Source organism: Aythya ferina (assembly GCF_964211825.1).
Source record: "Aythya ferina genome assembly, chromosome: 3".
NCBI lineage: Eukaryota > Metazoa > Chordata > Aves > Anseriformes > Anatidae > Aythya > Aythya ferina.
This window is the reverse complement of record NC_140298.1, coordinates 97,882,472-97,908,596: the sequence shown is the minus strand read 5'-3', so window position 1 is coordinate 97,908,596 and position 26,125 is coordinate 97,882,472. Positions and strand designations below refer to the sequence as shown.

At 36.1% G+C, this 26,125-nt stretch overlaps 1 protein-coding gene and 1 long non-coding RNA gene across 4 annotated transcripts in view; one reads left to right on the top strand and one right to left on the bottom strand.

Moving 5' to 3' along the window:
- Window positions 1-26,125, top strand: part of MYOM2 (myomesin 2) — a 93,631-nt gene that overhangs the window by 44,526 nt on the left and 22,980 nt on the right. For 2 of the 3 annotated variants that reach the window (XM_084514407.1, XM_084514406.1), the window contains 14 exons: window positions 1,350-1,549; window positions 2,705-2,758; window positions 5,088-5,215; window positions 8,609-8,792; window positions 11,631-11,805; window positions 12,928-13,049; window positions 13,809-13,829; window positions 15,096-15,283; window positions 17,812-17,938; window positions 22,324-22,502; window positions 22,673-22,787; window positions 23,373-23,529; window positions 23,636-23,742; window positions 25,604-25,648. In XM_084514407.1, coding sequence (XP_084370533.1) covers window positions 1,350-1,549; window positions 2,705-2,758; window positions 5,088-5,215; window positions 8,609-8,792; window positions 11,631-11,805; window positions 12,928-13,049; window positions 13,809-13,829; window positions 15,096-15,283; window positions 17,812-17,938; window positions 22,324-22,502; window positions 22,673-22,787; window positions 23,373-23,529; window positions 23,636-23,742; window positions 25,604-25,648 — 1,802 coding nt within the window. The remainder of the gene's footprint in view (window positions 1-1,349; window positions 1,550-2,704; window positions 2,759-5,087; window positions 5,216-8,608; window positions 8,793-11,630; window positions 11,806-12,927; window positions 13,050-13,808; window positions 13,830-15,095; window positions 15,284-17,811; window positions 17,939-22,323; window positions 22,503-22,672; window positions 22,788-23,372; window positions 23,530-23,635; window positions 23,743-25,603; window positions 25,649-26,125) is intronic. The other variant, XM_084514408.1, reaches the window with a different exon arrangement.
- On the bottom strand, window positions 14,910-18,412 carry LOC311434302. The gene is made up of 3 exons (XR_014691363.1): window positions 18,055-18,412; window positions 15,795-15,916; window positions 14,910-15,003 (listed from the first exon to the last, which is right to left on the bottom strand). It is a non-coding gene; the product is annotated as an uncharacterized lncRNA (long non-coding RNA).

The following is a 26,125-nucleotide window of genomic DNA, read 5'->3' as shown; positions in this document are numbered from 1 at the left end:
CCAGTAATCATTTGCAAGCAGCCATACTTTATCAGACCATTAAAATGTTCAATACTATGGATGTGGCCAAGTCAGAGAATGAGCCCTGGCATCATTTAATCTATAGAAGCCAGAATCCATAGATACCTTGAATTAGATTTAGTCTCTTTAATCTGTATACTGTAAACACTGGAATCTAGGATTTATTATATAATTGTATTTTTCTTTCATCCATAACTGTGGTATAGCAGGGGCTCAAGGCACAGGCTTTTGGGAGCTGGTAGTTTAAATCAGAATGGCAGTTCTCTCCCTCTTCTAGTCTGCTTTGCACTTTGCTAAGGTTTCAGCTCAGTGCAGGCAGCCCAGGATCAGGGTCCCAAGTGTTGTTTTGCATCTCTTCCACTGAAGTGTAGGCTTGCCCCTTGCAGCCAGAGCAGAACAGCTGATCTTTAGTATTTGAAACTGACAGTCAGCAAAAACATTACTGAAGTGATTTCACAGTGTATAATGCTCTGCACTCAAAAGCAACATTTGTAGCTCATTGCTATTTGCTACCCCGTAATTTGGTCTAGTTCAGAGACAACTGTCTGGGAATTGCTGGAAAATGTTGGTTTATGAATAGCAGTCAGCATGAGGAAATTAACTTAAGCCCTAGGGACTCTACCAGTTATATCCAATTTGTGCAGTGCATAGATCACAGGAGAATTTCACCTATTTTGTATATAATCTAGCCAGCTGTTCTTTTGACATTTTACTTGGATTGCTGCAGCACCAAGTAGCCTTTGATCACAACCCTATTTTTCCCAGTACTGTTAGGGCAAAAGGCAGTCTTCTCCATGAAAGTTTACAGTAATAGGAGACAAAACATATGTGTACACACAAAGGAGTCAGTATGAGGACATCATTGTGCTTCATGATGACTCGGTGGTCGAACCATTGTCAGAGGAAAAGGCACGATGCTTCCTTAAAAATATGACATGAAAGAGATGGAAAAAAATAGATGAAAGCTCCAATTTCAGCATCTTCTGGAGAGATGCGTATTAAAAATAAAAGTGAATAACTTTTGTCATATGACAAGTTGGAGAACTAAGTGGAAGGAAGGCAGAGAGAGTTGACAAGGACAAAAAAAAAAAACATGCATGAAAAATAACCTTTGCAACTGTATTATGAATAAATATGAACAAGGTGAGAATTGGTTGTCTGATCAGAGGAAAGAGTGTATAAAGAGTGTTTCATTGATGAGTGACATAGTTTAGTCCTTCAACTTAATGAGGGTGGTTTCTGTGATGCTGACTCATCACAGAATATGTAGGATGGCGTATTTTTATTGTGGGATGACACTGATAAAAGCTGTCTTCTGCTACTCCAAGATGTGAAGTAGGCTTGGAAAACTGGGTCCAGTGCAACGATGCTCCTGTAAAAATCTGCAAGTACCCTGTGACTGGTCTTTACGAGGGACGGTCCTACATATTCCGTGTGAGAGCAGTGAACAACGCTGGCATTAGCAGGCCTTCTCGAGTCTCTGAACCGGTTGCAGCTCTTGACCCTGTTGACCTGGAAAGAACGCAAAGTAGGTTCTGTGAGGCTGGAACAGATGATGAATACATGATCTTACATTTTTTTCAGATTCTATTTGCTTAGTTAACCTAAGCAGCAGTGCTTATTTCTTCCTTTCAATGAATATCTCACTAATTTCAATGGGAGGGTGCGGGGTGGGGTGGAGGGTGTATAGCTGGAATGGCAAGGTCCTCATGGACAATCTTTCAGGACCTGGAGATTCCATCTCAGTTATAGCTGTTTTTACTTAGCTTTAAATACAAACAATATAAATTACTACAAGGAACAATGTTTTCAAGCTTTCAGTATGCCCTGGAAGCTTGTAACATTTGCAATGTGAGACAGGCACTAAGGTCCCATAAACTTCTATGTTTGCTGGCAGAAACATTCGAAAAAGTAATTGAAATGTCTATCTTAGAAAAAAAAAAAATCACCATCCTACAGATGGTTGCACTTATCTGAATTATCTGCATCTTTATTTATTTATTTATTTATTTTCTTTCTCCTCAGTTAAGTGCCATTAGTGGCACAAAGCTCCCCTGCTACAGGTTGGGGGTATCTGGTATTGTAACTTTTCTGGCAGATGGAAAAAGTCAATCTAATAAACAAACTCCTTCTGAGGTCTTGTGCTAAAGGCCACTGCAGTCTGCAAAGGAGCCTTGTGAGAGCTCCTCCATGAGTGCAGTAAGCTGTCTTGCTCTGGGGAGTACTTTTATTCCATATACTGTATACTTGTGCACTTTCTGTTTTGTGTGTTGCTTTTATACATAAGGGAATTAAACACATTATGAAGACTGCCCCAATGTTACTTGTAAAACCTGAGCTGAATATGCTGTTTCCATTGGCTTTATGGCCAATGCCTATGGCAAAAGTCAATATACAATATACAATTGTTTGCCGATCTGCCAGACAATTGAATAAATCTATTGTGGCTGTGATCCTTACTTTTTAGCACATCTTTAAATAGTACTGTCTTGTTTGGTTTTCCTATGGAAGTTAAAGAAGCAATGTATGACTCTGAGCTGATTGCATCTGTGGAAAGATTTAAAGCAGTTTTATAGAAATAGAGGCATACAGGGTTTTTGATAGATGATGAACAGTAATTTGAAAAAAAAATGTAAATATAGTAATCTGGTTCAAGAAACTAACTGAATGCTTTGCTTAACAGCTATTCATGTGGATGAAGGTAGAAAGATTGTAATCAGTAAAGATGACCTTGAAGGTATGTTGTATTTCTATTATTTCAGTCCATTTGCTTGTATCCCAGGATTTCAGCAATTTATTTTGAAACATAGCTTTAAAAGACATCCTCCTACTGAGTAAACTCTTTATAGTAACATATATAGTCAGATATTTTGGCTTGCAAGCCTGAGAGAACACAAGTGGAAGATAAAGGTCTGAAAGGATAGACAGTACCATATTAGTTTCATTATGTTCTGACAGTCTCCTCACCTTTTAGCTTTGGCCAGTGCTAGGCTCAGTTTGAACAGCTGAACATATCTGATCACCCAAATTTTCTTTTCAACTAGCCTTCTGGGAGCTAAATATAGTTTTTCTTTACACTGAATTTGGTGATCTGAGCAAGTTGTTTCTGCTTTCTCTCTCTCTCTCTCTCACACACACACACCACACCACACCACAACAAAACAACACAAAAACACCTTATGCAAATCTATCCCAATTCTTTAATTAATCTCTCTCTCCCTGAATAGAGAGGTTGTTAAGGCTATAGATTAAACATTGTTTTTCCTCAGAAGAACTGGAAAGATCATTTCCAAATTTTGAGTAAAGCCCGAATGTCTTCCATCTTTGTTTCTATATGTGATGATTTTTTTTTTTTTGGGGGGGTTGCATAATGATTTTCTTTTCACTTAACCTGTCAAAAATGTTAACTATAATGGCATAGTATATTAACAAAATATGTATTTATACTGTCTTCAACAAAGTAAGCTTATAAAGCTGTAACTCCAATAATAACATAATATAGGAAAATCCACTGGAGAACAGGTGCAATTGAATGGTGAATTAGTTGTTAAATAGTTTCTCCAGTGCATGGGTGGGACAGATGAAATTTCTCCATTTTGATTATGGTATCCTAATTAACTGTTAGGGATGTTATAGTATCAGAATCACAACATAGGCTCAGAACAAGTTTGTCTAACTTGTCTGGCTTCAAAGGGTATGTTCCTCTTCTCAGGATTGCCTGAGAATGATCAGGAGGTTAAACAGCCAATCTGGTGTGAGTATAAATAGTGACATTGGGATTCATGTTTTATTTATTCATATTTAATAGAAGAATATGAATCTCCACATACTATTGCCTGTATAGATCATTATTTTCATCCACAAGATTGGATACCACTTTTGAAAAAGTGATCTCATAGATCAGAAATGTATTTCCTTTTTAGTGCCAGGTGACATTTCATTCTGAGCAAGTGGGCTGTACTATCATGTCATATCATTAGAAACTATGTTCGCTTCAAGTTTTTCAATAATGAGATGTTTATAAAATGTTAAAACATTGCTTCCATCATTTAGAGATTATTTGTAGAATCCTTTTTGTCTTTTTTGATGTCAAATTCTGACCATTTAGAGGACATAAGCTCCCTATTAACATGAGGAAGTGACAAAATTTGCCTTGAAAGAATGAAACTTTTTGCTTTCTCCATTGTAAACAAACAAACAAACAAAAAATTGAAGGTATCTGCTGAATTGCTATTTCTGAACTATTACCAAGAATAAGCTTCTTCAGAGCTGTGTAGCTCTACCTGAAGCTGTTTCTCACTGTCCCGAGCCATTCCTATGTAGTGCTGCTTTACACCATTGTAATCCCACTGGTAGGGAAACTGGCTTCTTCTCATGCTTCTGTGGGTGACTGTGGATATGAACAGCCGTGCTGACTGCCTCCAGACTGGCATGCAGGTCCTGCCTCACCTTGTTGGTAGCACTGTAGGGCAAGTAAGGAGTGGGGGGAGGTTGATTAGGCCACTCCAATTGGTGGAGTCACCAAAGGGCTGGTGACATTTGTCTGCCTCCTATCCATGTTTTTTAGAAGTGCTTTAGACTGTGCTAGCTGTCTACATTATATTATCATATAATCACATCACATTATATTGTTAATAGATTCTGTTTCCTTTTCTGCTGTTCTTCTCCTTACTGTACTTCCCTTGCAGGTATCTTCTAGCCTAAGTTTTTGTAATGCCACATTGGAATTCTGTCTTTGATCAAAAAATATATCTTATTTGCATATAGTGGAGAGTTTTTTTCAAAGGCTTTCTACCCAGCAGATAAAAGTAATTCAAACGTGATCAAAGGAAAAAATGTGTGACAAATGCACAGCTTTTCAGGGGCATATTTAACTTTAACTGAAAAAGTAAATAACTAACTTTTAATGCTGATACTTCATTCCTCAAAATGGAGCTGAAGTGAGCAAGTGGACTGCATGGATGATGTCCTAGCTGAGCACTGTGCTGCAGAGTGGGCTGTAGCGTAAAAGCTGACCCTGAGGTTAATCTGCTGTTTAACACTCGCTACATTTATTACTCTTCCAGGCGATATTCAGATTCCAGGCCCTCCCACCAATGTACATGCTTCAGAAATCAGCAAAACATATGTTGTACTCAGCTGGGATCCACCTGTTCCCCGTGGCAGGGAGCCATTGACGTACTTCATTGAGAAGGTACATTGTACTGCACAAAGGCATTCAGCTATGAGGGGTTTCATTGCCACATGCAATTATATTCAACTCATTTTTAGAACTGCAGAATGAGCAATAAAACTAACACTTTCTGAGGTCTCACAGGATCTGGTAATGAGATGTTAGATAGGCATGGACAATCAAATGTCATATTACATGATTTAATGAATATTGAAATTCAAGGTCCAGGGAAAAGGATACCCCTGTGCAATTTGCTTGCTGCTGGCTAAAATGAGAGCAAACTATGTGTGTAAGGTAGCAGTTTAATGGAAAATAAATAAATAAATAAATAAATAAAAAGTCTTTGATTTCACATCCCTACAGGCAAGACTTCCAGTTTGCTGTTTACCTGTATTACAAGGAATGTTATGGTAGTCCTGCAGTAGAGCAAGGAATAAGCAGTGACTCATAGCTTGATTCTCAGTGTTCTTTTTGCAGGCTTACTGCACCCTGTGCTATAACCTCATATTTCCAGTTTATTCCCTAAAAGGCTAGTAGAGAGGCAGATGTCTGTCTCAGGTTCACTGCTCCCCGGTAGTCTTCCTGGCAGCCTTCTTCATCCCCTAGACTTGATAGGGAACTTGGATGATGACAGTAGGAGAGGCTTGTTCTTCTCCCATCTAGGCTACTAAGATTTAGATAAATCTGTCCCTGTGCCAGGTGCGTAAATTAAATATGTTGAATTGCAGCCAGAGGTCGTAATCTTTCCGCCTTGCTCCAAAGTTTGCCCATCACTTCAGTAAGTAAAATGGGCCTCATACCTGACCTCTAAAACTCTTACATGCCAAGCTATACTTAGTTTTTATGAATGATGAATCTAGCATATGCCCTCTCTTAATGATCCATGGACAGTGAAACCGTCCATAAAACTGCCACACATTCAGTTTCCATGTTGAATATTGTGTCAGCAGATCCTTACTACACTTTTTTTTTCTTCTCACAACTGTTCAACACATTCCTTTGAAGTTCATTTCTTAGCTAACCATTTTGTGCACATCACCCCACTTTTTGCAGCTCACCATCTTGCCTTTTTCTTCTCAGTCACATCAAAATCCCCAATTCCAAAACCCCTCATATCCTATCTCTACTGTATTCAGCATCCATTACCTGCTGGGTGTTGAAATATTAAGGGTAAAGTGAAGTCCACTCACCAGTTAGATTTTCCACTAGGCACATTTATGATTTCTCCCACTCTGTCTTTCATATTCAGGAAAACTAATGGTAAGAAATTATTCCATTTAAATAAGTATCTTATTTTCTCTCTATGCCACACAATATCATATCATTGTTTCTTTGTATTTATTCCTACTTGTATACATCTGCTCTTATCTATAAATTTCATGCCAACTAAATTAAGCATTTTGAACCAGCTCTTTGTCTTGTATTTATGCATCAACCAAAAGGGAAGTTTTGGTCACTGACTCTAGAAAAAAAAAAAAAAAAAAGACAATAAAAGTAACATGCCCTTCATCAGGAGCATGCTTTCAATCACAATCTGACAGCAAGTACAAGATTTATTCTAACTTTATCTGCCTATAATTTAGAATTGTACATCTGAGCTAGTTACCTACACTTTCCTACGGAGATGAAACAGAAACTGGAACTTTCTGTAATGATTCAGCTATCCTGTGTTAGAAGACTACTGTTGGATGAAATGTGGCCTGAAAATACCTACTTGTTTTCAGAATCAGATTTCATCAAAATGAAAAGCTCAGATGTAAATGTCTACTGAGGATACTTATATGTAGCTGAATTTCAGTCTATGTATGAATTAGAAAATTTATGTATCTGCATGTTTTACAGGAATAGCTTTACATAGCTTCAGAAACACCATACTGAAATGGCAATGAGGAACAAATGAATCTTAATTAAATGCCAAACTTACTGAGGGAAACTGAGAATGAGGAGTAAAAAGCTATTATTAGGAAAAAAAGGTTCATTATACTAATTAATACCTGACTCTAAAATCCTTTGACATATAAATAGCTTATATATATGAATAACCCGATCAGTTCATAGGTGAATTTTTTGGGGGTTGTTTTATTTTTTTTTATTTTTTTTATTATTTTTTGCTTTTCACAGTCATTTGTTAATTTAGGAAATCATGATTTGTAATTAATATATTTCAAAAAGAAGTCTCAGTGTTGAGGAACAAAAAGAGTTTTTAAAGGCCTCAAGAAACATAAATTGAAACTGAGTTCTCCATGCTGAATAGCAATGTTACTTTAAAGCATTCTTTAACAGATAAATCAAATCAAACTACAGAGTAAAATGTGATATTGATTCATGTCTCTGTGAAACTGAAATGCAAAAATTAATGTTTTTTATACTAGAAAGTAAAATATATGGCAAAATGATGTTTTCATATATTCCATCTTCTGTTTAATGAAGAAAATGAAAGTTACATTTCCTTTTTGCTATTGAGAACAGTAGGTGAGTTCAGTATCTATGGAAAAGATCTTGATATATGGGCTCCAGCTGTTTACCTTTTCATTATTTATCTATAGTAGGCCTCATTATATACAGGGTAGTTTCACAGGTGCCATGAAACATTGCTCCTTCTGTAAGAAGTTTACAGTCTATCAGACTTTGTTCATGGACTCTCTGTTCCAAAACTTATGAAAATTTAATTTTTATGCACCTTTCTGTGTCAGAAGGTAATTTTATTTAAGCTATTTAGTGGGCACTTGAGTTTTACTAAAATCTCTGAAATACACCATGACTAATTTTTGTTTTGGGCCAACAGATTATCCAGGGGATCTAATGGACAACATAATTTTCCCAGAGTGCTGATTTGCTGGCTCTCTTCTATGTACAGTTATGATGCTAATTAGCTCAGCTACTATACCAAAAGCAGTACAACAGAGAATATTCAAAAGTAATTATTTCATTTGATGAATGCTTTAGAGACACAATTTTACATAACAGAGTACATAAAGATATGTCAGTGAGTAAAGTACATGTAACATGCCCCTCCCTACCTTTTTGCTAAATCTGGATTAGGACTTGCTTTATACTGAATCTTTGAGTATTCAAGTAAATTTTGCAGGACATGAGAGTAACTCTTGGAACCAGTCATGGGTAACAGTCATGGTCCTAGCTGAAGGTTAGCTATATGTACAAGAATACATATACCAAAGTCTAGGCAAACAGGGAGACAGTGAAGCCCTCAGACCTTTATTGTAGAGAATTTGAATGCATGAGCTATGAAAATTTGCATATGCTAAAGTGAGGCATTTGAGAATGATCCTTCTCCTTTAGCTCATGAGTAAATTCATGACAGTATGCAATATAGCGATATGTTCACTTTTTGACAGTTTCCAGAAGTGATTTTCAGCTTTTTTTTTTTTTTTTTTTTTTTTTTTTCTTCTGTAGTCCATGGTTGGCAGTGGAAGCTGGCAAAGAGTCAATGCACAGGTTGCTGTAAAATCTCCTCGCTATGCAGTGTTTGACCTTGCAGAAGGAAAACCATATGTCTTTCGAGTTGTGTCAGCAAACAAGCATGGCATCAGTGATCCATCTGAAATCACAGAACCTATTCAACCACAAGATACTGTTGGTAAGGCATTAATCATAAGGCATTAATATTAAATACAATTGATATTGTACAAAATGTAAATAGACAACTCTCATTATAATTAGATTAGTATAATTACAATAATAGTAATCAAATTCATTTTGAATTTCAAAAATACCAAGATGTTAAATTTTAGAAACATTCAAAAATTTTCATAATGATCATAAGTCTCCATTCTAAGATCAGTAATTGTTAAAAAGTTAAATTAATTTTAGTTAGTCATTCCTCAGAGTGCTCTACTAATATGACATGTCAAAAAATAAGATAATATGTGTTAATTGCTAACTTACGTAATTGTATTGTCTGGCTCAGGTAATTATATAGTACCTAATTCCCCACACTTTTAGCTAGTTAAGGTAGCCTTTCCTTTCTTCCTTAGTATTCTAAGTTGAAAGTTACTGTTGGTGCAGAATTCCTGTGGCATGCAGATGAGTAGATTTCAGTGATGGGGGAAGATACATCTTCATATTCAGTGGTAAAATTCTAAATGAAAATGAAGTGTTTATTTCAGGGCCACATTCAAGTATGCAAATGAAAATGTAGGGAATGATTATTCAATGTGTATCTCAAATATTTGGTGTACTTTTGCAATTTAGCAAAGGTCACAGACAACAGCCCCACATATTGACATCTATCATCTTCAGAGCATGTCTTAGTGCACTTGCTAGAAATGTAAGAAATGAATACAGTATCTGATATACCCATAGTGCACTAAATATTGCTAGATGTAAACTTCTTAATATTTATCATAATTAAAAAAAAAATGTAGCACATTGCCTTTAGCTTTTGATCTGTAACAATGCAAAATGAAACAAAATTATGTTTTGCTTTTATGTATTCTTGATTTGATGTTTCATTATTGCGTATAAATTATTTAAACTGTTCAACATTCCCCAAGGTAGGGAAGAAAAATACTGTATTTATTTAACTTAGTACAGAAAATAGACTATCTCTTAGGGGTTAACACAAAAAAACATTTTGAATAAATAGTAGTCATACTTGAAAGCAGAAAGAGAAGGTTGTATTTTAAAGAGAAACTGTAGGAGTACTTTCAGAGATGGAGTTAACCACCTGAGCTAAAATGCATCAGACACACATGGCTTCATTTAGTAGCTGGCACACAGTGCCATTTGACATTCCTGAGGGTAGCTGAGACAACTTCATGGGGCTGCCAAACATAACACATGAGTTATGGGTGGCTCTCTCTTTTGAGAAGAAAATAGAGGGCAGAAAGGTTATGCTAGGCCATCCAAAATGACACTTAGTACTAGACAATTGACTTGAGTGGTAAAAGTGGATGTGATTTGAGATTGACATCCGGATTTAAGTATCTCCATGTAGGCATCTTCAGGTGCTTGGGATGTCTCTCCTTTCACTGTGGTGAGTGGAGCCTGGAGGATAAATTGGCTGACCAGCTACGGGGTATTTACATCAGGATGAGATGAATCCTTTCAAGCGCTCTGCCAACCACTGATCTGAGGCTCAGTTTAATTGCCCAAGCAGACATCTTTTGAAATGGTTTCAGCCTGCCATTTCAGAGGGGTGCAGGTGTTCAGTATCTCCTGAGTCATATTGCCAACTCCATGAAGAAGGCTCAGATGCTCTAAAATGGTAGTAAATGAATTTAAGTAACTGAATTAAGCCCTAGAACTTTGACTATAATGCCTGCTTAAGAACATGTGCTTGTAGACACACATAAACTCCTAAACGTAGGTACCTTTATCTCAAGCTGAACCCACTTCCCACTTGATATTACAGCCTTACTGCTGTACTGTGTATTTATACATTATAATATTATGTAAGTATTCTTTTGGGACTGAAAAACTAAGAGTTCCAATGGATAGCAACCAAGATGGCCAGGGTCCCAGAGGTTGTGACCTGCAGAGAGGTCAAGGTAGCTGGGTTTGTTTAGAGTGGTCACTTAAAAAGATGGTGGTACCACACTGATCTCAGCAGTGCCAGATGATGAAATACAAGGCAACAGCCATAAACTGTAGTTTAGAAGATTAAGGTTTGAAAGTACTTTCCTGGTGAAAAAGGTGCAATAGCGCAGTGCTGGAACAGGTTATGCAGGAAAGCTGTGAAATCTCCATTGTCGTAAGTTTGTGAGACTCAGACAAAGCCATGACTTATCTGGCTTAGTGCTGGTGATAGTTTCACCTGGTGACAGGGTGGGCTAGATGACCCCCTAAGATCCCTTCTAACCAACATTCCAATGCTTCTGTGAAATCCATCTTGCTAACTTTAGCTAACCACTTAGCATTCAAACATACACTTAAAGTTGTCCTGAAAAGTTGGCCTTTTCTGAATTGCCATCATCATTAGTTGGCTGACAGGTGGTATTTCCTAACTCTCATGATATTTGTACCTTTACAGTTTAAGTGCATTTTTTACTGATGCAGTAGTGCTACAGGAACTATATATAAACTTCATATTTGAGAAAGAATATTTAGAGAGCATTTTCATACCTGTATGCCTTTATCCACACTGATATTTGAAAATATGTTCCATTATAATTCACGCTTCAAAAAAATCTGTATAAAATCAGACTTGTAGGAAGCCTAGCAGCTTAGACTAAGTTTACTGTAAGTAAACAAATGGAAAATAAATACATTTATAAGCACTCATACAGAAGTATCCAGACAAGTGACTTAGCAAAACAAATACACTAGAATATAATTAATGTAGAAATGTTGACATGGTAGGATAAATCATAGTTAAAGTGGTTAAGCATAGTAACAGTATACAGCATTGTATATACTTAACTTATTTTTATTTTGATGTGTTCCATAACAGTACATGTCTTTCTCTTTTTCTTAGTTGTCCCATCTGCACCTGGTCGGGTAGTAGCCACAAGGAATACCAAAACATCAGTTGTAGTTCAATGGGATAAACCAAAACATGAAGAGGATTTGTATGGCTACTATATTGACTATTCTGTGGTGGGATCAAATCACTGGGAACCTAGTAACCATAAACCTATTAAATATAACAGGTATTGACAATACTTCTGTATTTTGGGGAGGTTTGAAAACTGTAGTTAATTTTAATCCAGTTTATGTGTTAAGCAATGGTGTTATGATGGGAGGTGGATGTTGAATGAATGTGATGAAAAATAGTCTGCAGTTTCTTGGAGCTAGACTTTTCAGATTGCTGGGCAGACTTCCCCCTGGGGTGAACAAACCTGATGCACTTGAGAAAGCATGAGAGAAGGAGAGGGGACTGCTGTGGTTTAACCCAGCAGACAGCTAAGCATCTTCCCCCCCTGTGTGGGATGGGGGAGAGAATCATGAGGAAAAAAAAAATAAAAGCTCGTGGGTTGGGATACATAAAGTTTAATGGGACAGAAAAGGAAGAGAAATTATAATGATGATGATAATAATAATAATAGAACGTGCAAAGCAAGTGATGAATAATGCAGTTGCTCAGCACCTGCTGACCAATGTCCAGCCTGTCCCAAAGCAATGGCAGCCTCTCTGGCCAACACTCCCAGCTTTTATTGCTCACCATGATGCTACATGGTGTGAGACATCCCTTTGGTAAGCCTTGGCCAGCAGTCCTGGCTGTTTCCCCTCCAAGCTCCTTGTGCACCCTCAGCCCCCTCGCTGGCAGGGCAGCATGAGAAGCAGAAAAGTCCTTGGCCAAAGGGATTGGGACAGCATAAAAATAAGAAAAAACATTTAATTTATTCATAGGTAAACACATCCTACAATAGGATAGTTCTGACTATTCCAATGTGACAGTGATCGCCCAGAACCTCAGAATATAACTGAAAGCTATTTTGGGTAGTTGATATGAAAAGAAAGTGAAAAAAGAATAGATTGGAGTTTGTCAAGCCAAAGTTCAGATGAAACGTACTATAGTTTACATGATGCTACCCAGTAGATCAGCACTATCCATTTAATATGAGTTCTATGAATTTTGTTCCAGTGCCCCATCCAATTATATTGCACTAACTCATATAATTGTATTACAGTTTTCCTGCTGGAAAAAATTTCCTTTGTGAAGCATTCATGAAGTCGAGCTTATTGTTGCCAAGATCTCATGTTATAGCAGACTATATCTTATCAGAACCATGTTAATATGCGATGCATTTCTTTTTTTGTTTTTAACCCAGGTTTGTTGTTCATGGTTTAGAAACTGGTGAACAGTACATCTTCCGTGTGAAAGCTGTGAATGCTGTAGGATTCAGTGAAAACTCACAGGAGTCAGAGGCTATAAAAGTACAGGCAGCCCTCAGTAAGTATGATTCTATGCAACTCAGTCTCATGTTTCTTTGATGAGTGACCTATTTTCAGCAACCAGCACCTTTGGTCTTATTTTGCAGCCTTGGAGCACATCTCCTCAGTGAAGTTTATGCTCTGGCATGTAACTGTTCCACAAAGAAAAGATGATGTAAAAAAAAAAAAAAGCTATTCATAAAGTCTATTAGAAGTATTGGGTCAGATTCACTCTAATGCTCAGGCTGCCTTTGGCTCCTCAGCTGTAAGAAATAAACTTGATTAAGACAGTAGATTCTGGGTGACTTGGAGCGGTGAAAATCAATTTAGTATGGAATTTGCTCCATTTGGAAGAGTTTTAGGAGACTTTATTACTGTGTGGCTGGACCAAACAGAAAATTGCATTGGGCTGCTCTAGATCAGAGAACAGTCTACCTGCACTTGTACCCTGCAAACAAAATTTCAGTGTATGAACAATCCACTATTCTACCTTCAGTGGGAATGATATGTTCTGAGGGAAAGGCTGAAAAATACTTAGAACACAGATCTGGGCTTCTATTGTCCAATTTTCATTTCTGCAGTTTCAGTTTCTTACTGAATAACTTAACGTGGAACAACACACCCTCTGAATAGCCTCCATATCTTAGAGAAGATAACCAACAAGCATCCTTGTCAGAAATACCTCTAAAAGTTTTATAATTCAGAAGAGCTCTTAGAGAGTGCCTTAATAACTCCGATTGAGATGTTACTGACAAACCTACTCTTCAATTTTTTTTAGGACGAAGTGTGTCTCATATGGGTAGGTGGGACACAAACACTTTTATTTCTGTCACTCAGTCATAAATGCATTCACACCTTTTGATTTGTCACTGTGTGTTTTGAAAATGAGAGTTGCATGGGGTATGTCACCAAACACAAAGCACATGGATCTTATAAACACTTATGGGATGTGAATGGCTTTAATCTGTTTCAGTAGCCTTAACAGGAATTTAGCACAACTATTTATAAGTGACTTACATTTGCATGGAAAGAATATTTCTGCAGTATTGTTTTAAGGATGTTTATGGACTTTGCTGTGTTCCTTCTTAGTTGCAAAGAAGTGCTAATAATTGCAAAGGCCATGTTGTATGGCCTCTGAGAATCACCACATTTGAAAAAAGAAGAACAAAAAGATTATTTCTGCTGATTACTATCTGTTCTCATGCTGATCCCTAGTACAGCTACAGGACCAGGGTCTGTGTTAAGGTCTTTATTAACATACCCTTTATATTCTTTATGAGGAAAGTCACATTGTCTCAAGTTATACTGGCAATTTAAGTGAAAAGATCAGATGAGCTTTAAGTGCAGGACCTTAGGTTGTACTGACTGTAGCACAACAGGGCAAGAAAGGCATGTCTTCTGGCAAACTGTCATACACAGATGGCAAATACAAAATGGCGTTTGCTAGAAAGGGTGTTTGTGAGTTCAATAGGTCTAAAAACCAGCTCAGGAATAACTTCTCTTCATAGGAAGCTGCCTACATGGAATTTATGCTTCTGCTACAGGTAGGAGTAGACTCAAGAAAAAAATGTCTTTTCTGTCTAAGATAGGTTAAGCCAATGAAAGCCTAAATATTTTCTATTCCTTAAAAGGCAGATAGAACTCTTAGTCTATAGTAGGCTTGTAGTACGGGGATAGGAGGGAAAAAACATGAAGGCCATAGACAGTCATATGACTTCACTTCATTTAAACTCATAGGCATTTTTTATTGATTAATTCTTAATGTATTCCAAAATTTGATTAGTTTATTTGCTTCTTAGCAGGAAGATGTCTTCTGAGCCATTTCAATCTTCCAGCATAAAATCTGGTCTGGAGACGCTTTTGCTGGCATTACCATTTCCAGTACCAAAGGTCTTCACTAGTTCCTTCTTACTGTCTCCTGAGAGGACAGCACATTAGGCAGATGTTTCATACAGGAGCTTCCACATTTATGCCTGGAGACAAAATTAATGTTTGTTAGCAACTTTACAACTACACTGCAGTGTTTTAGACTGTCCTAACTCTCAGGATGCTTATTTCCTTATAGCTTGCCCATCATATCCTCATGGTATTACGCTTCTGAACTGTGATGGTCATTCAATGACCCTTGGCTGGAAAGCACCGAAGTACAGTGGAGGTTCCCCAATCCTTGGTTATTATATGGATAAACGGGAAGCTAACCATCAAAACTGGCATGAAGTCAATTCTTCCCTTATTACCCGGACAATTTATACGGTTGGTACTTTTTAATCCTTAACTTTCTGGACTTGTACTATTTCTTCACTTTTGGCAGAGTTCTGCTTTCTTACAGATAAATTATTTAAAGTTTATTTACTGCAATACAAACAGGCCCTCCCACAGTGTATTTTGGAGTGCAAAAAGCCTAAAAACTGGGCTGGAGATATCATAAATCTGTGACATCTGTTGCTATGAAATTCAAAGACCAGTATTTCCATCTAGATGAGGAAACTGTTGAAGAAATAGTTGTGAAGCACATTTCTTACAAAGGACAAGATAAGCTATGGAATGCTTAATTAACTGTATTCATTAATGAATACTATGTGTATCACCACTGTAATAACTTGCAGAGAAAAGATGGAAGAAAAATTTATCAGGACAGATTACCATGTTGTCTGTAGAACTAGAGATGTGAAAATGAAATGGAGATGGGCTGGAATGTAATGGGCTCTGCTCTTTCTCTCAACTTTTGCTTGCAAATGGAAAGAGTGTATATTGATAAACTTACCGTTATGTCTACTATCCTCCTTTCCAGAGTACTAGATCAATAATTTTAGTTTTGAAATAAATTATTTCTGGTAGCTCTTATGTGCCGAATGTTTTTTAACAGAGGAAATTTCCGATGTTAACCTGCAAGAAGAAAGATTAATAAGATAGGATATAGGAAGTAATTAATATCAATATGATACTGATTATCAATATGATAATATGATGCTTGTTAAGTTAAACAATCAGATTTTATTATTTTTTTCCAAAAAATGCTTCTTAAAATTATCTTTGCAAGCCATTAACTTTTCCATAAATGCCAGGGCAGAAGCAGGTCTTTAGCAGAAATTTGATGCTAAAGTAGAAAATGCTTCAGGTGAGCTCAGGAGGAATATTTCATGCATAGAAGGCAGTTGGCAATACTCAGGTGTATGAGTGCTTTTGACTGAGTTTATAACTAGCATCTCTGACATAGCAGATGGAGCATGGATCGTGAGAAACAAAAAAAGAATGGATAGGATAGGCTCAAAAGGGCAATGCTACGCAATGCTTTCCAAATATTTTCACTGTTTAATGCATTTGTAAACAAATGAGTAATGTAAATTAAGGGAAACCATTCAGAGTTTAATTAATATGATATGTAAATCTCAGTCCTGCTAGTAGCTGTATTTGTGCCTGAAGGTGCATCTTCATACATTATTTTGATGGACTGGAATCTGAAATACTGAAGGGAAATAAAAGGAAGATAGTTTTTAGTAGCACAGCATATTTATGATACTGCAAGCAGAGAAAACCCTCAGATACACAGTACAGCACCAGGAAATCACTAAAGTGTAATCTTCTCTGATTAAATAATTCTGTGGGAACCCACAGACATTCTTTCTGTAATAATCTGGGTTTTCAAAACCATATTTACAAGCTGAGTTGTTGTTGTCTCTTGTAATTTATACTATATAGCTCTCTATTGTCAGGAAATTCTATCTAAATTGTATCACTGCCTGGCTTTTCCTAGCTTATTTTGTTTGCTTTGGTCTTGCCTCACATAACTATCCCATCATATGTTTGTTCCCATAAAAAATATCACACTAAAATCCTTTCTCTTTTATTTTCCCTGAGAATACAGACATAGTTTATTTATTCATGAAAATTTAAACCAGTCCAGTTTCACTACTACTAGATGTACTGACCACAGATGCATCTTTCTCTTGAGATACATGATTAAGTAAAACTCTGGGAAAATTACCCAGAGGACTGAATCGGAGAGGACTTGCTTATTGTGGTCTGGTAAAGGAAGGAGGTGCTCAGGGTGGCAAAAATCTCATGCCTTATAGCTTGCATAGCTTGACCTCAAAATCTGAGATGGTGATGTGGTGATAGACTCATTGGGAAAGTCCAGGTTCATTTACTAGGGACGTTGGCAGAGACATAACATGGATTCCATACCTACTTCCTCATCTTGTAATGGGAGGTAATGTAAAGAAAAAGACACATAAGCCTGAAAAAAAACGGCAAGAGAGACTCCCAGTGTTATACCAGCACACTGCTGAACTAAATGGATTGGCTTTTCCTTTAGTTTCCTGTTTTCTTCTCTTTCCTGGTCAGTCCACTATAACCTCTATAGACCAAAACACCATTTGAACTCTTCCTGAAGTGAATGGCTTATGAACAATCATTCATAAGTAGTGAAAGAAGGTATTTCATCTTAGAACACTCTTCCCTAATTACCTGCAGCTGGCCATTGTGGGTCTCCCTGGACCTTTGTTCTAATCTTTTACAACCTCTCATGCCCACACATTGAGTGCTGTTGGGGCAGAAATATGGATGATGGGGCAGAAATATGGAAGTACAGCCTAGACTGCTATAGCATGTTTGGTTTAAGAGTAAAACTCTCTAGATTAGAGCCTGTCAGTACTCCAAGCACAGCAGTAAATCCCGATAATGAATTATACAATGGCAAAATGTTTATTTTTAAGTGTTTCATTTATTTAAACACAGTAAAACATAGCTTTTGATAATATCGATTTGTTTTCTCCAAAAAGGTAGAAGATTTGACAGAAGATGCCTTCTATGAATTCAAAATTGCTGCTGCAAATATAGTTGGAATAGGTCAACCTTCAGACCCTAGTGAGCATTTTAAGTGTAAAGCTTGGACTATGCCAGAACCTGGTAAGTTAATTAGTTTCTCATGGATTTAAATTTAATATAAAGACCTTAAAACACGGACATTGTAATGCTCCAGCCAAACTGCTGGATGTCTTTTGGTTCATTCTTGCCATACTTACCTGTTGAATTTACCACTGCTTCTAAGATCTCCTGTTAAAAGCTGCCTCCATATCTCCACTGATGACATTGGATGTTCTGAGAAGTGGGTGATCCTTACTTAGCTTGCTGAGCATCACCTTCTTTCACTGCCCATATCAGAACAGAAAGTCTTCAGCCTTTACTGTGTGTTTTAATTTCTGTCAGGTTTTTATCCCCAGACCTATAAGGTCCATCTTACCCTCTTCACCAGTACAACATATTTTGTTTTTGTGTTATACCCAGGATAATAACTTCAGTATATTAAGACTATTTCAGGAGCTTCATACCCCCAAACTATGTTTTTGTTCATAAATAAGACACAGCAGGGGCCTATTTCATGGCCTATAGGCAAGTAGCACAACATACCTCACAACTCACAACTAAATTCTCACAGCCTCAGCTACTGTGCTCCCTTATTTATGTGATTACCTCAGATTGTACCCAGGTGTTACCTGACAGATTGTTATTAGCTAAGTGTTAGAACAAATGTGCTAACAACCGCATAGTAGGAACAATTCTGTGCTGGTACTCAAAACTGTGTTTAGGTTGCTTGTAGTTTAACAGTACAGATATAGCTCAAATCTGGTGATTGCAATGCTAACTCCTTAAAACAAAAAAACAAACAACAACAACAAAAAAAGGAAATATTGTGAATTCAAGACCACTAGCAGATAAAAAGTTGATCTTTAGGTATTTCATGAGCATATACATTTGTTCCTAAATTTTAGACATCTAGGGAATTGATTTCCCTCAGTAGTGCTTGAGTTATGTTAATAATCTGTGAAAGGGTTTTTGGGGGCCACTATGCTTATTTCATAACACTCTCACTAGTGCTGAACATCACTTTTGCTGAAACTAGTTCTGATGTCTGGTACTGATTTCCCAAAAAAAAGGATGTCACAATATATATAGTGATATATGCCCATAATGAAACACAGGCACCTACTGCTTTTACGTATTTCTACCTTCTTTTCCCCAAAATGCTGTAAAACACAGCTGTGTTGTTAAAATGTATCCTATTTATGACACTGAGGTACAGAATACAATTAAGGATCCATTCTAATACCCATTTAAGTAGTCAGGATCTGTCTGACACCTATACACATCTGCTTCATGCCTAAATGTTCATGCAGTTTTTTTCTCTATAAAACAGAAACAAATGCCTCAAATTATTTTAGTAAAACTACTAGAATTTTTAGTTATTTCAAAAAGGCATAATTAGCTTAAGAAGGTGAGAAAATTTCATTTTCCCTTTCTATTATATGTAAAATGTATTTCTTGCCTAGAACCAGAAACAAGAAATAATTCAGTGAGATAATAGAATCATTTACTATGGAAGAGCCTCAGATGTCATCCAGTTTGACTCCTTGCCCCCATGCAGGATCAGCTATACTTATCTAGCTGTTGACAGAGGCTTGCTTAATCCATCCTTAAAGACTTCCACCCACGAAGGAAGTCCAGGATCTCTGGGCAGGATCTATTTCTAATCTTACTGTGCTTACAATTCAAAAGTTTTTCTGATATTCCTGAATCTTTCTTCTTGCAATTTAATCCTTTTTATTCCTCATCCAGTCCATGGAGGATGTGAAGAAGATACTGTGCCTTTCCTTTTTGCAACAGACTTCCTGTGTTTAAAACTTTATCAGACCCCCAGTTTTCCCCTTCAGTTAACAAAAAACAGTTTGTGCAGTGTTTCCCAAAGGGTAATGTATTCCCCATCTCTAATAAATGTGTTGGTTCATGTCTTTCTTGAATGGCAGCACACAAACTGGAGACCTTATTTCAAATAAAGATTTATCAGTACTGAGCAGAGAAAGAGTAATTCCACACATGCTAAAATGACTTCCTGTTTATAAATTCCTATTTGTCTTTTAAAAAAATCTTGCACTGTTATACTAAGTTTAGGGTTTACTTCTTTTTAATATCCAGATTCTTTTCTGCAAAACCACATGTCAGAGAGTTGTTCTCCATGTTTTCTAACTAAATTCTTCTCTGGGTTTGTAAATCTTACCTTCTGGATTTAATGATATGACAAAGCTGTCAATAACAAAATGTTTAATCTTTTGACTTTAACTCTCATTGTGTTAATTACATTTTCTTATCATTCTGTAATATTTAGTATAAATACATCATCAGAGGAACAATTATTTTCCTTAAACAAAGGATCTGTGATTTATAGTGTTTTGAAAATGTCAGTGAAATTGCCTAGTGTAAACCAATGAAGATTATCCTTCATCCTTCATTTTAAATGATATATAAAGAAGTAAAATAAAAGGTACTTTTAGAAAATGAAGAGAATGAAATTTTCATTTTCATAATGAACAATCTGACCTTTGTGCTCCTTAGCTGATTACATTGTTCTCATTATGAAACAGCTGAGCAGAGTATTGCATCCTTCCTGCTTAAAACACACCACAAGGAAACAACCCTCTTGTCTCCCCAAATCCAAACCTGTTAAAATATTTCCCAAGCCTTTTTTAAACAGTGGCTTAGCAACAGCAAAAAGAAATATTTGAGATTTAAGACTGGAAGAAAGAGGCTGATCCTTTTCCCTGGCTGACTAAAGATATCGAAGACTAATGTAATGTGACTGCAATATACTCCCAGTGTCAACAAAATATTCTTCCACATTTTGATATGGAAGAGAGGCTTCCTTCGAATGACCAAAACTCCTTGCAAGACTTCCAGTGTGAGTGATGGATTCCTTGCCCAGAGCCCATTATTATTTCATCATTCTACAGAACTTTAGTCTTAGGTGTATCTGTGAGCCTCTGTGAGCTAGCGATGATATCTAATGAATTATTTTACATGACTTTTAAAAAAAAAAAAAAAAAAAAAGGAACATCTGTGGTCTCAGACTCCTCAGAATAGAACATACTTCATTACACTTTTTCTTCTGCTGTCTAGATTTCTAGCAGATGCATCTGCTAGTGGAAATTTAAGTATCTTTGGCTATAGGTTGGCATTTAGGTTGGGATTTTCCCAGAGCCCTGAGAGAAGACTTTAGGTTCCCTGAAAATTGCAGTCTTTCCGTGAGAAATCTAACGTTTAACCTCATAAGACCTGCAGCAGGTACTCATATGTTTGTTTGTTTGTTTGTTTTTTTGAAATGTGTTTATCCACTATGGAGAAACTCCTGCTGTTTTTGCTGTAATGTGCTGCATTTCTACCTTTAGAAATCTCATATTAATTCCTCACAAATTAACATCATATAAGCTGCAATTGCAATCATGTTTATTTGTAAAGTTTTTCTACTTTGTTTTACATGATGAGACATTTACTACGGAAAAGTATTATCTTTATTTAGGCCTAACTGACAACACCGGCATATCCTTAAGTCTCAGGTACTTTCATCTTTCCTCACTCTAAATTTAAATTACCAGCAGGCAAGCTCCCATCTACAGTCTTCAGCTGAATAGCAGTATTGTGTCACAGGTGATGTCAGTATGGTAGTAAATGGATATGATTATGCCTTTATAGCCTACAGCTATAAATAAATAACAAGACTGTGGTAAAAAAAAAAAAAAAAAAAAAAAAAGTAATACTTTAATACTTCAGGTTAAACTGAATGGAACCAAAACAGTAAAACAGTTAAGGGATGAGAGAAAAATATCGTAGTGAGAACATTAATTGATAGCTTCAAAAGTAAGAATGCTCACTTGTTCCTACAGCATCATAATGCTTTTGATGTAAATAAGTCTCCTAGCAGATACTCTTTTCAAAAGTTCTTCTTGGCTAACATTATTCAGCTCACAATTAAAAATGCTTTTCTGCCAGGGCACATAAAGTCTGATCCCAAGTCCACTGTACTGGTGGGTTCTGGACCACTATGAAGGATCATGTTTCCTGTATACCAAGAAAAAAAAAATCCTGATGCTAAATTATGAACCTGAGTCTAAGCTCAGTGAAGCAACTTTGATTCGGGACTAGATAATTAAATAATACACAAGAAACCTCTGTTCCTTGTTGGAAAGTTTTAAACTTCATGGATTTTCCAGATGAATTACTTTCCCTTAGAATGGAGTTACTGAGATCCAGCTAAGAATGCATGCTTTCAAATACTAATGTCACTCATCGTATAAAGCAGCTATTACTGTGTGCCTCAATATCACATATACAAAGTCTATTCTATGGGAGGAGATATTTGAAAGCAAACATAGTAAAAACAAAACTAAAATTGTATATTTCCATCTCTACTTTTTAAAAGTTTATTATATTGAAGTGAAATTCCAATATTTGAAATATTTTAGGCCCTGCCTATGATCTCACAGTTTGTGAAGTGAGAAACACATCACTGGTTCTTCTGTGGAAAGCTCCTGTGTATGAAGGCAAAAGCCCCATTACTGGGTATTTAGTGGACTATAAGGAAGTAGATAAAGAGGACTGGATCACTGCTAATGAAAAACCTACTGCACAGCGCTATTTTAAGGTAACATTTACATTGTAGTTAGTGTTAATTCAAAACTGAGTTTTAAGAACACATGGTTCAGTACAACAAAGATATATATGTATATACGCTTCTGCTAACATCTTCATATAGTTAAACAAAAGAGTTTAGACTGTTTTATTATATTGACCAACATCTTTATCCTGTTCAAGGTCACAGATTTACATGAGGGTCATACCTATGTGTTCAAAGTTCGTGCAGTGAATGATGCTGGGGTAGGCAAGTCGTCTGAGGTATCTGAACCAGTGCTTGTTGAGGCAAAGCCAGGTAATGAACTGTTTTATCTCCTCTACTTCTAAAATACTGAAATACTTAGAGGTGGATTTGATAAATCTGATTTGATATTTTAGTGCAGATAAGTAGTTTGAGAGTTCAGGAGCTCTTAGCCTTAAAACTTGAAAAACTTCTGTGGGTACAGAGATGCTGCCAAGCCTTGTTTTATTTACTGCAGGAAATATTTTGATAATTAGTTATTTTAGTTTTTCTTTTCATAAACAGAGGTGCTACTTGCTCTGGATGAAAAGAAGGATAACATTACATGTCTATTTAAACTTCAAGACTGATAATAAAATTATTTTGTTTACATATTCTCATATTCAGTTTCATTTTATAGCTTTGTTTCTCAGTAAGCCTTTAATATTTTAGCATGCTTTTTTTTGTGTGTTTGCAGAGTAAGAATGTTGGTAGAATGTGATGTTGAATCAGAATATGACAAACATTCTTCTATATATGCAAGTAAAACAATATACATTAGTGGAGAAGGACAGAATCTGCATAGGCTTTCATCATTTCTGAATTACAACCCTAAAAAGAAATGTACCTTTGACATTTGATTTGATTCCCATTTTGCAGGAACGAAAGAAATCTTTTCAGGTGTGGATGATGAGGGTAATATTTACCTGGCTTTTGAGTGCAAAGAAGCTACAGACGCATCTCATTTTGCATGGGGTAAATCATATGAGGAGATTGAAGATTCTGATAAATATAAGATTGAAACAGAAGGAGATCAGTAAGTCATGCAAGTTTGTATCAAAGTACCAGAAGCCTGTACTGTTAAAAATCTCAATAACCTGAGAAAACCCACTAATTATATCCTTCATTATTGATTATTTTAGTTCTAAGCTGTACTTCAAGAATCCCGATAAATCAGACTTGGGAACTTATTCTATCTCAGTTAGTGATACTGATGGAGTTTCATCCAGCTTTGTTATGGATGATGAAGGTAAGGTTCTTACTATCTCAAATGATTCTTCATTTTATCACCTTGACTGAACTGAAAATTGTCCAAGAAAGAATTGTCCAAACAATCAAACCATACATTCTCTCCTGTGCATAAGGGAAAAACAAAAGACAACTTAACTGACTTCATGTGATTAGTTATTTTTCTGATTATCACAATAATGAAAATTGGGATAAGTTAAGGCAATAAAAAAAAAATCCAATTAGATTTGTTTTCTTTATGCTGGGACTATAGTCCCAGCACATGCAAACAGCATGCTGTTTGCAAAGATCTGTTTCACTTTCACTAGAAAATGTTTCTTTTTTCATTGTTTTGTGAACCTCTTCATCTTGTGTGTCACTTATGCTGTGCTTTGACTTTCTAGCCTTTTACACCTTATAATTGGTTCTTCATGAGCAGCCTAACAAGGAGTCTTATCTAATATGACAGAAGCAGAATTTGAGGCTTTACATATGATATAATAAACCTACTCTATATCACTGGAGTTACAATGAATTTGCTTCAGTCTGACTTTGGTTTACTAAGGAGGGGTACTGAGATGGAAGGTGAAGGGGAGAACTTTGCTGTTTTTTCACAAAAATGACTGTTGCTTTCCCAGTTCACAGGCTGTAGTTGTTATGCCCAGTTCCCAAACTAAGCATGATTATCCTTCCACTTACATTCTTTCTGACGTTCAAGAAGAAGCAATGAGACTGTGTGCAAGTCTGACAGTAGACAGGACTTCTGTCACAGTGTAAAATGCATCAATCCCATTCAAAGTACGTGTTGAGAATAAACTATTGTGCAGCTACCAAAAGAATAGTTCTCCAGGACATGGACCATTTGTGTATATTCTTAGAATTACCAATATCTGCTGTGGCTAGGGAAGGTAAACTTGCAATATTTTTGATTAATGTTTTTGCTATTGATGATCAGGCCTGCATTTGATTATGAGAACTTCCCTTTGGTTTAGTTTTGAAGTATCACTCCAATAACCATTTATAGGCCTTGTTGCCTTCAGTTTATATTTCCAGGTTTTTCTATTCAAGATAAGATGTTTCATGACCCACTTTTAGCATGTCTTCTCTGGTCATATCTGTCACTCAAAATTACACTTGTATTTGTACTGTGTCCCTGAATGAGTGTCAGTTTTTGTCTTAGCACTGAAAACCATTATATCACAGCCAACTTCTTTAAATGCTATGAATTCTCCTGTAATTTTGCTAAATCCTCAACTATGTCACAAATGCTAATTTCTATCGGTCTTTACATTATCTGGAAATATGGAATTGACAGTGATGTTCATATTCCAGATCTATACTAGCAATGAATATGATAAATAGGGTTAGTATGAAAACCTAAGAATATGATTTCTAGACTCACACAGCCTTCATGAGGATTTAATGTATTAAGTAGAACTTTCTGCACCTTTTTCAGACAAATCTGCACTCAATGTTGTTTCCTGCCACAGTAAAACAAGATTTTCAGGTACTTTGTCAGAAAGGAGGTCAGCATATAAAAGAACCTTATGCACTGGTTAGAATCTATTGTCTCCCATCCTTAGTTTCAGTCCCACGGGAAGTTTAAAATAGGTTTCATCCCCGGTTTAGATTTTCTCACATAAGAGAGTATGCTTGAAATGGGAACATTCACTAAATCCATGCATCAGAAATTACATTTCTTAAATCTTATTTTTAAGACATTGTCTTCTAAAGAAAGTTGAGTATTTCACATATAAGACGTAAGGAGATTAATTATATAAGTTGAAAATAGTGATGTAAGTTCTTATCTACCTTCTTTGATATTCGTATTCCGACTATTTTTTCAGAATAAATGAAAACACGCATGTTTTTCTTAATTTCAGAGTTGGAACGTTTGATGGCAATAAGCAATGAAATAAAAAATCCAAGTAAGTTGAAAATCTGAATTTATTCTATATTTCTAGAAGAAATATAATTATGTGGTTATGACCAGAGTTCCCAAAAGGTTCTTCCTGAGACAATGGAAGCTTTATTTCTCACGGAATAACTTGCTTTCCTTGTCGTTCCATTCATTTAGAAGAATGGAAAGTTTGCATTTAGTTTGCATTGAATAAATATTGTCATTACTTATAAGTCTTTCAGAGTTTAACTTTACTTTGACAATGTTATAGTCTGCTACTAGCAGATTCCTTAAATATCGTGCAAACAATAAATTATAAACCCTGTTCTTTCTTTGAGAACGTAATTTAAAAATGAACATTAAATGTATTTTCCCTGCATAAACTTTACTCCATATTTAGCATTCCAAAAATAATGGGGAGGTACTAATGTTTTACTACAATTGTCCCTTTCCTAAGAAGGGTTCATGCATTATTGATTTTTTTTTTTTTTTTTTTTTTTTTTTT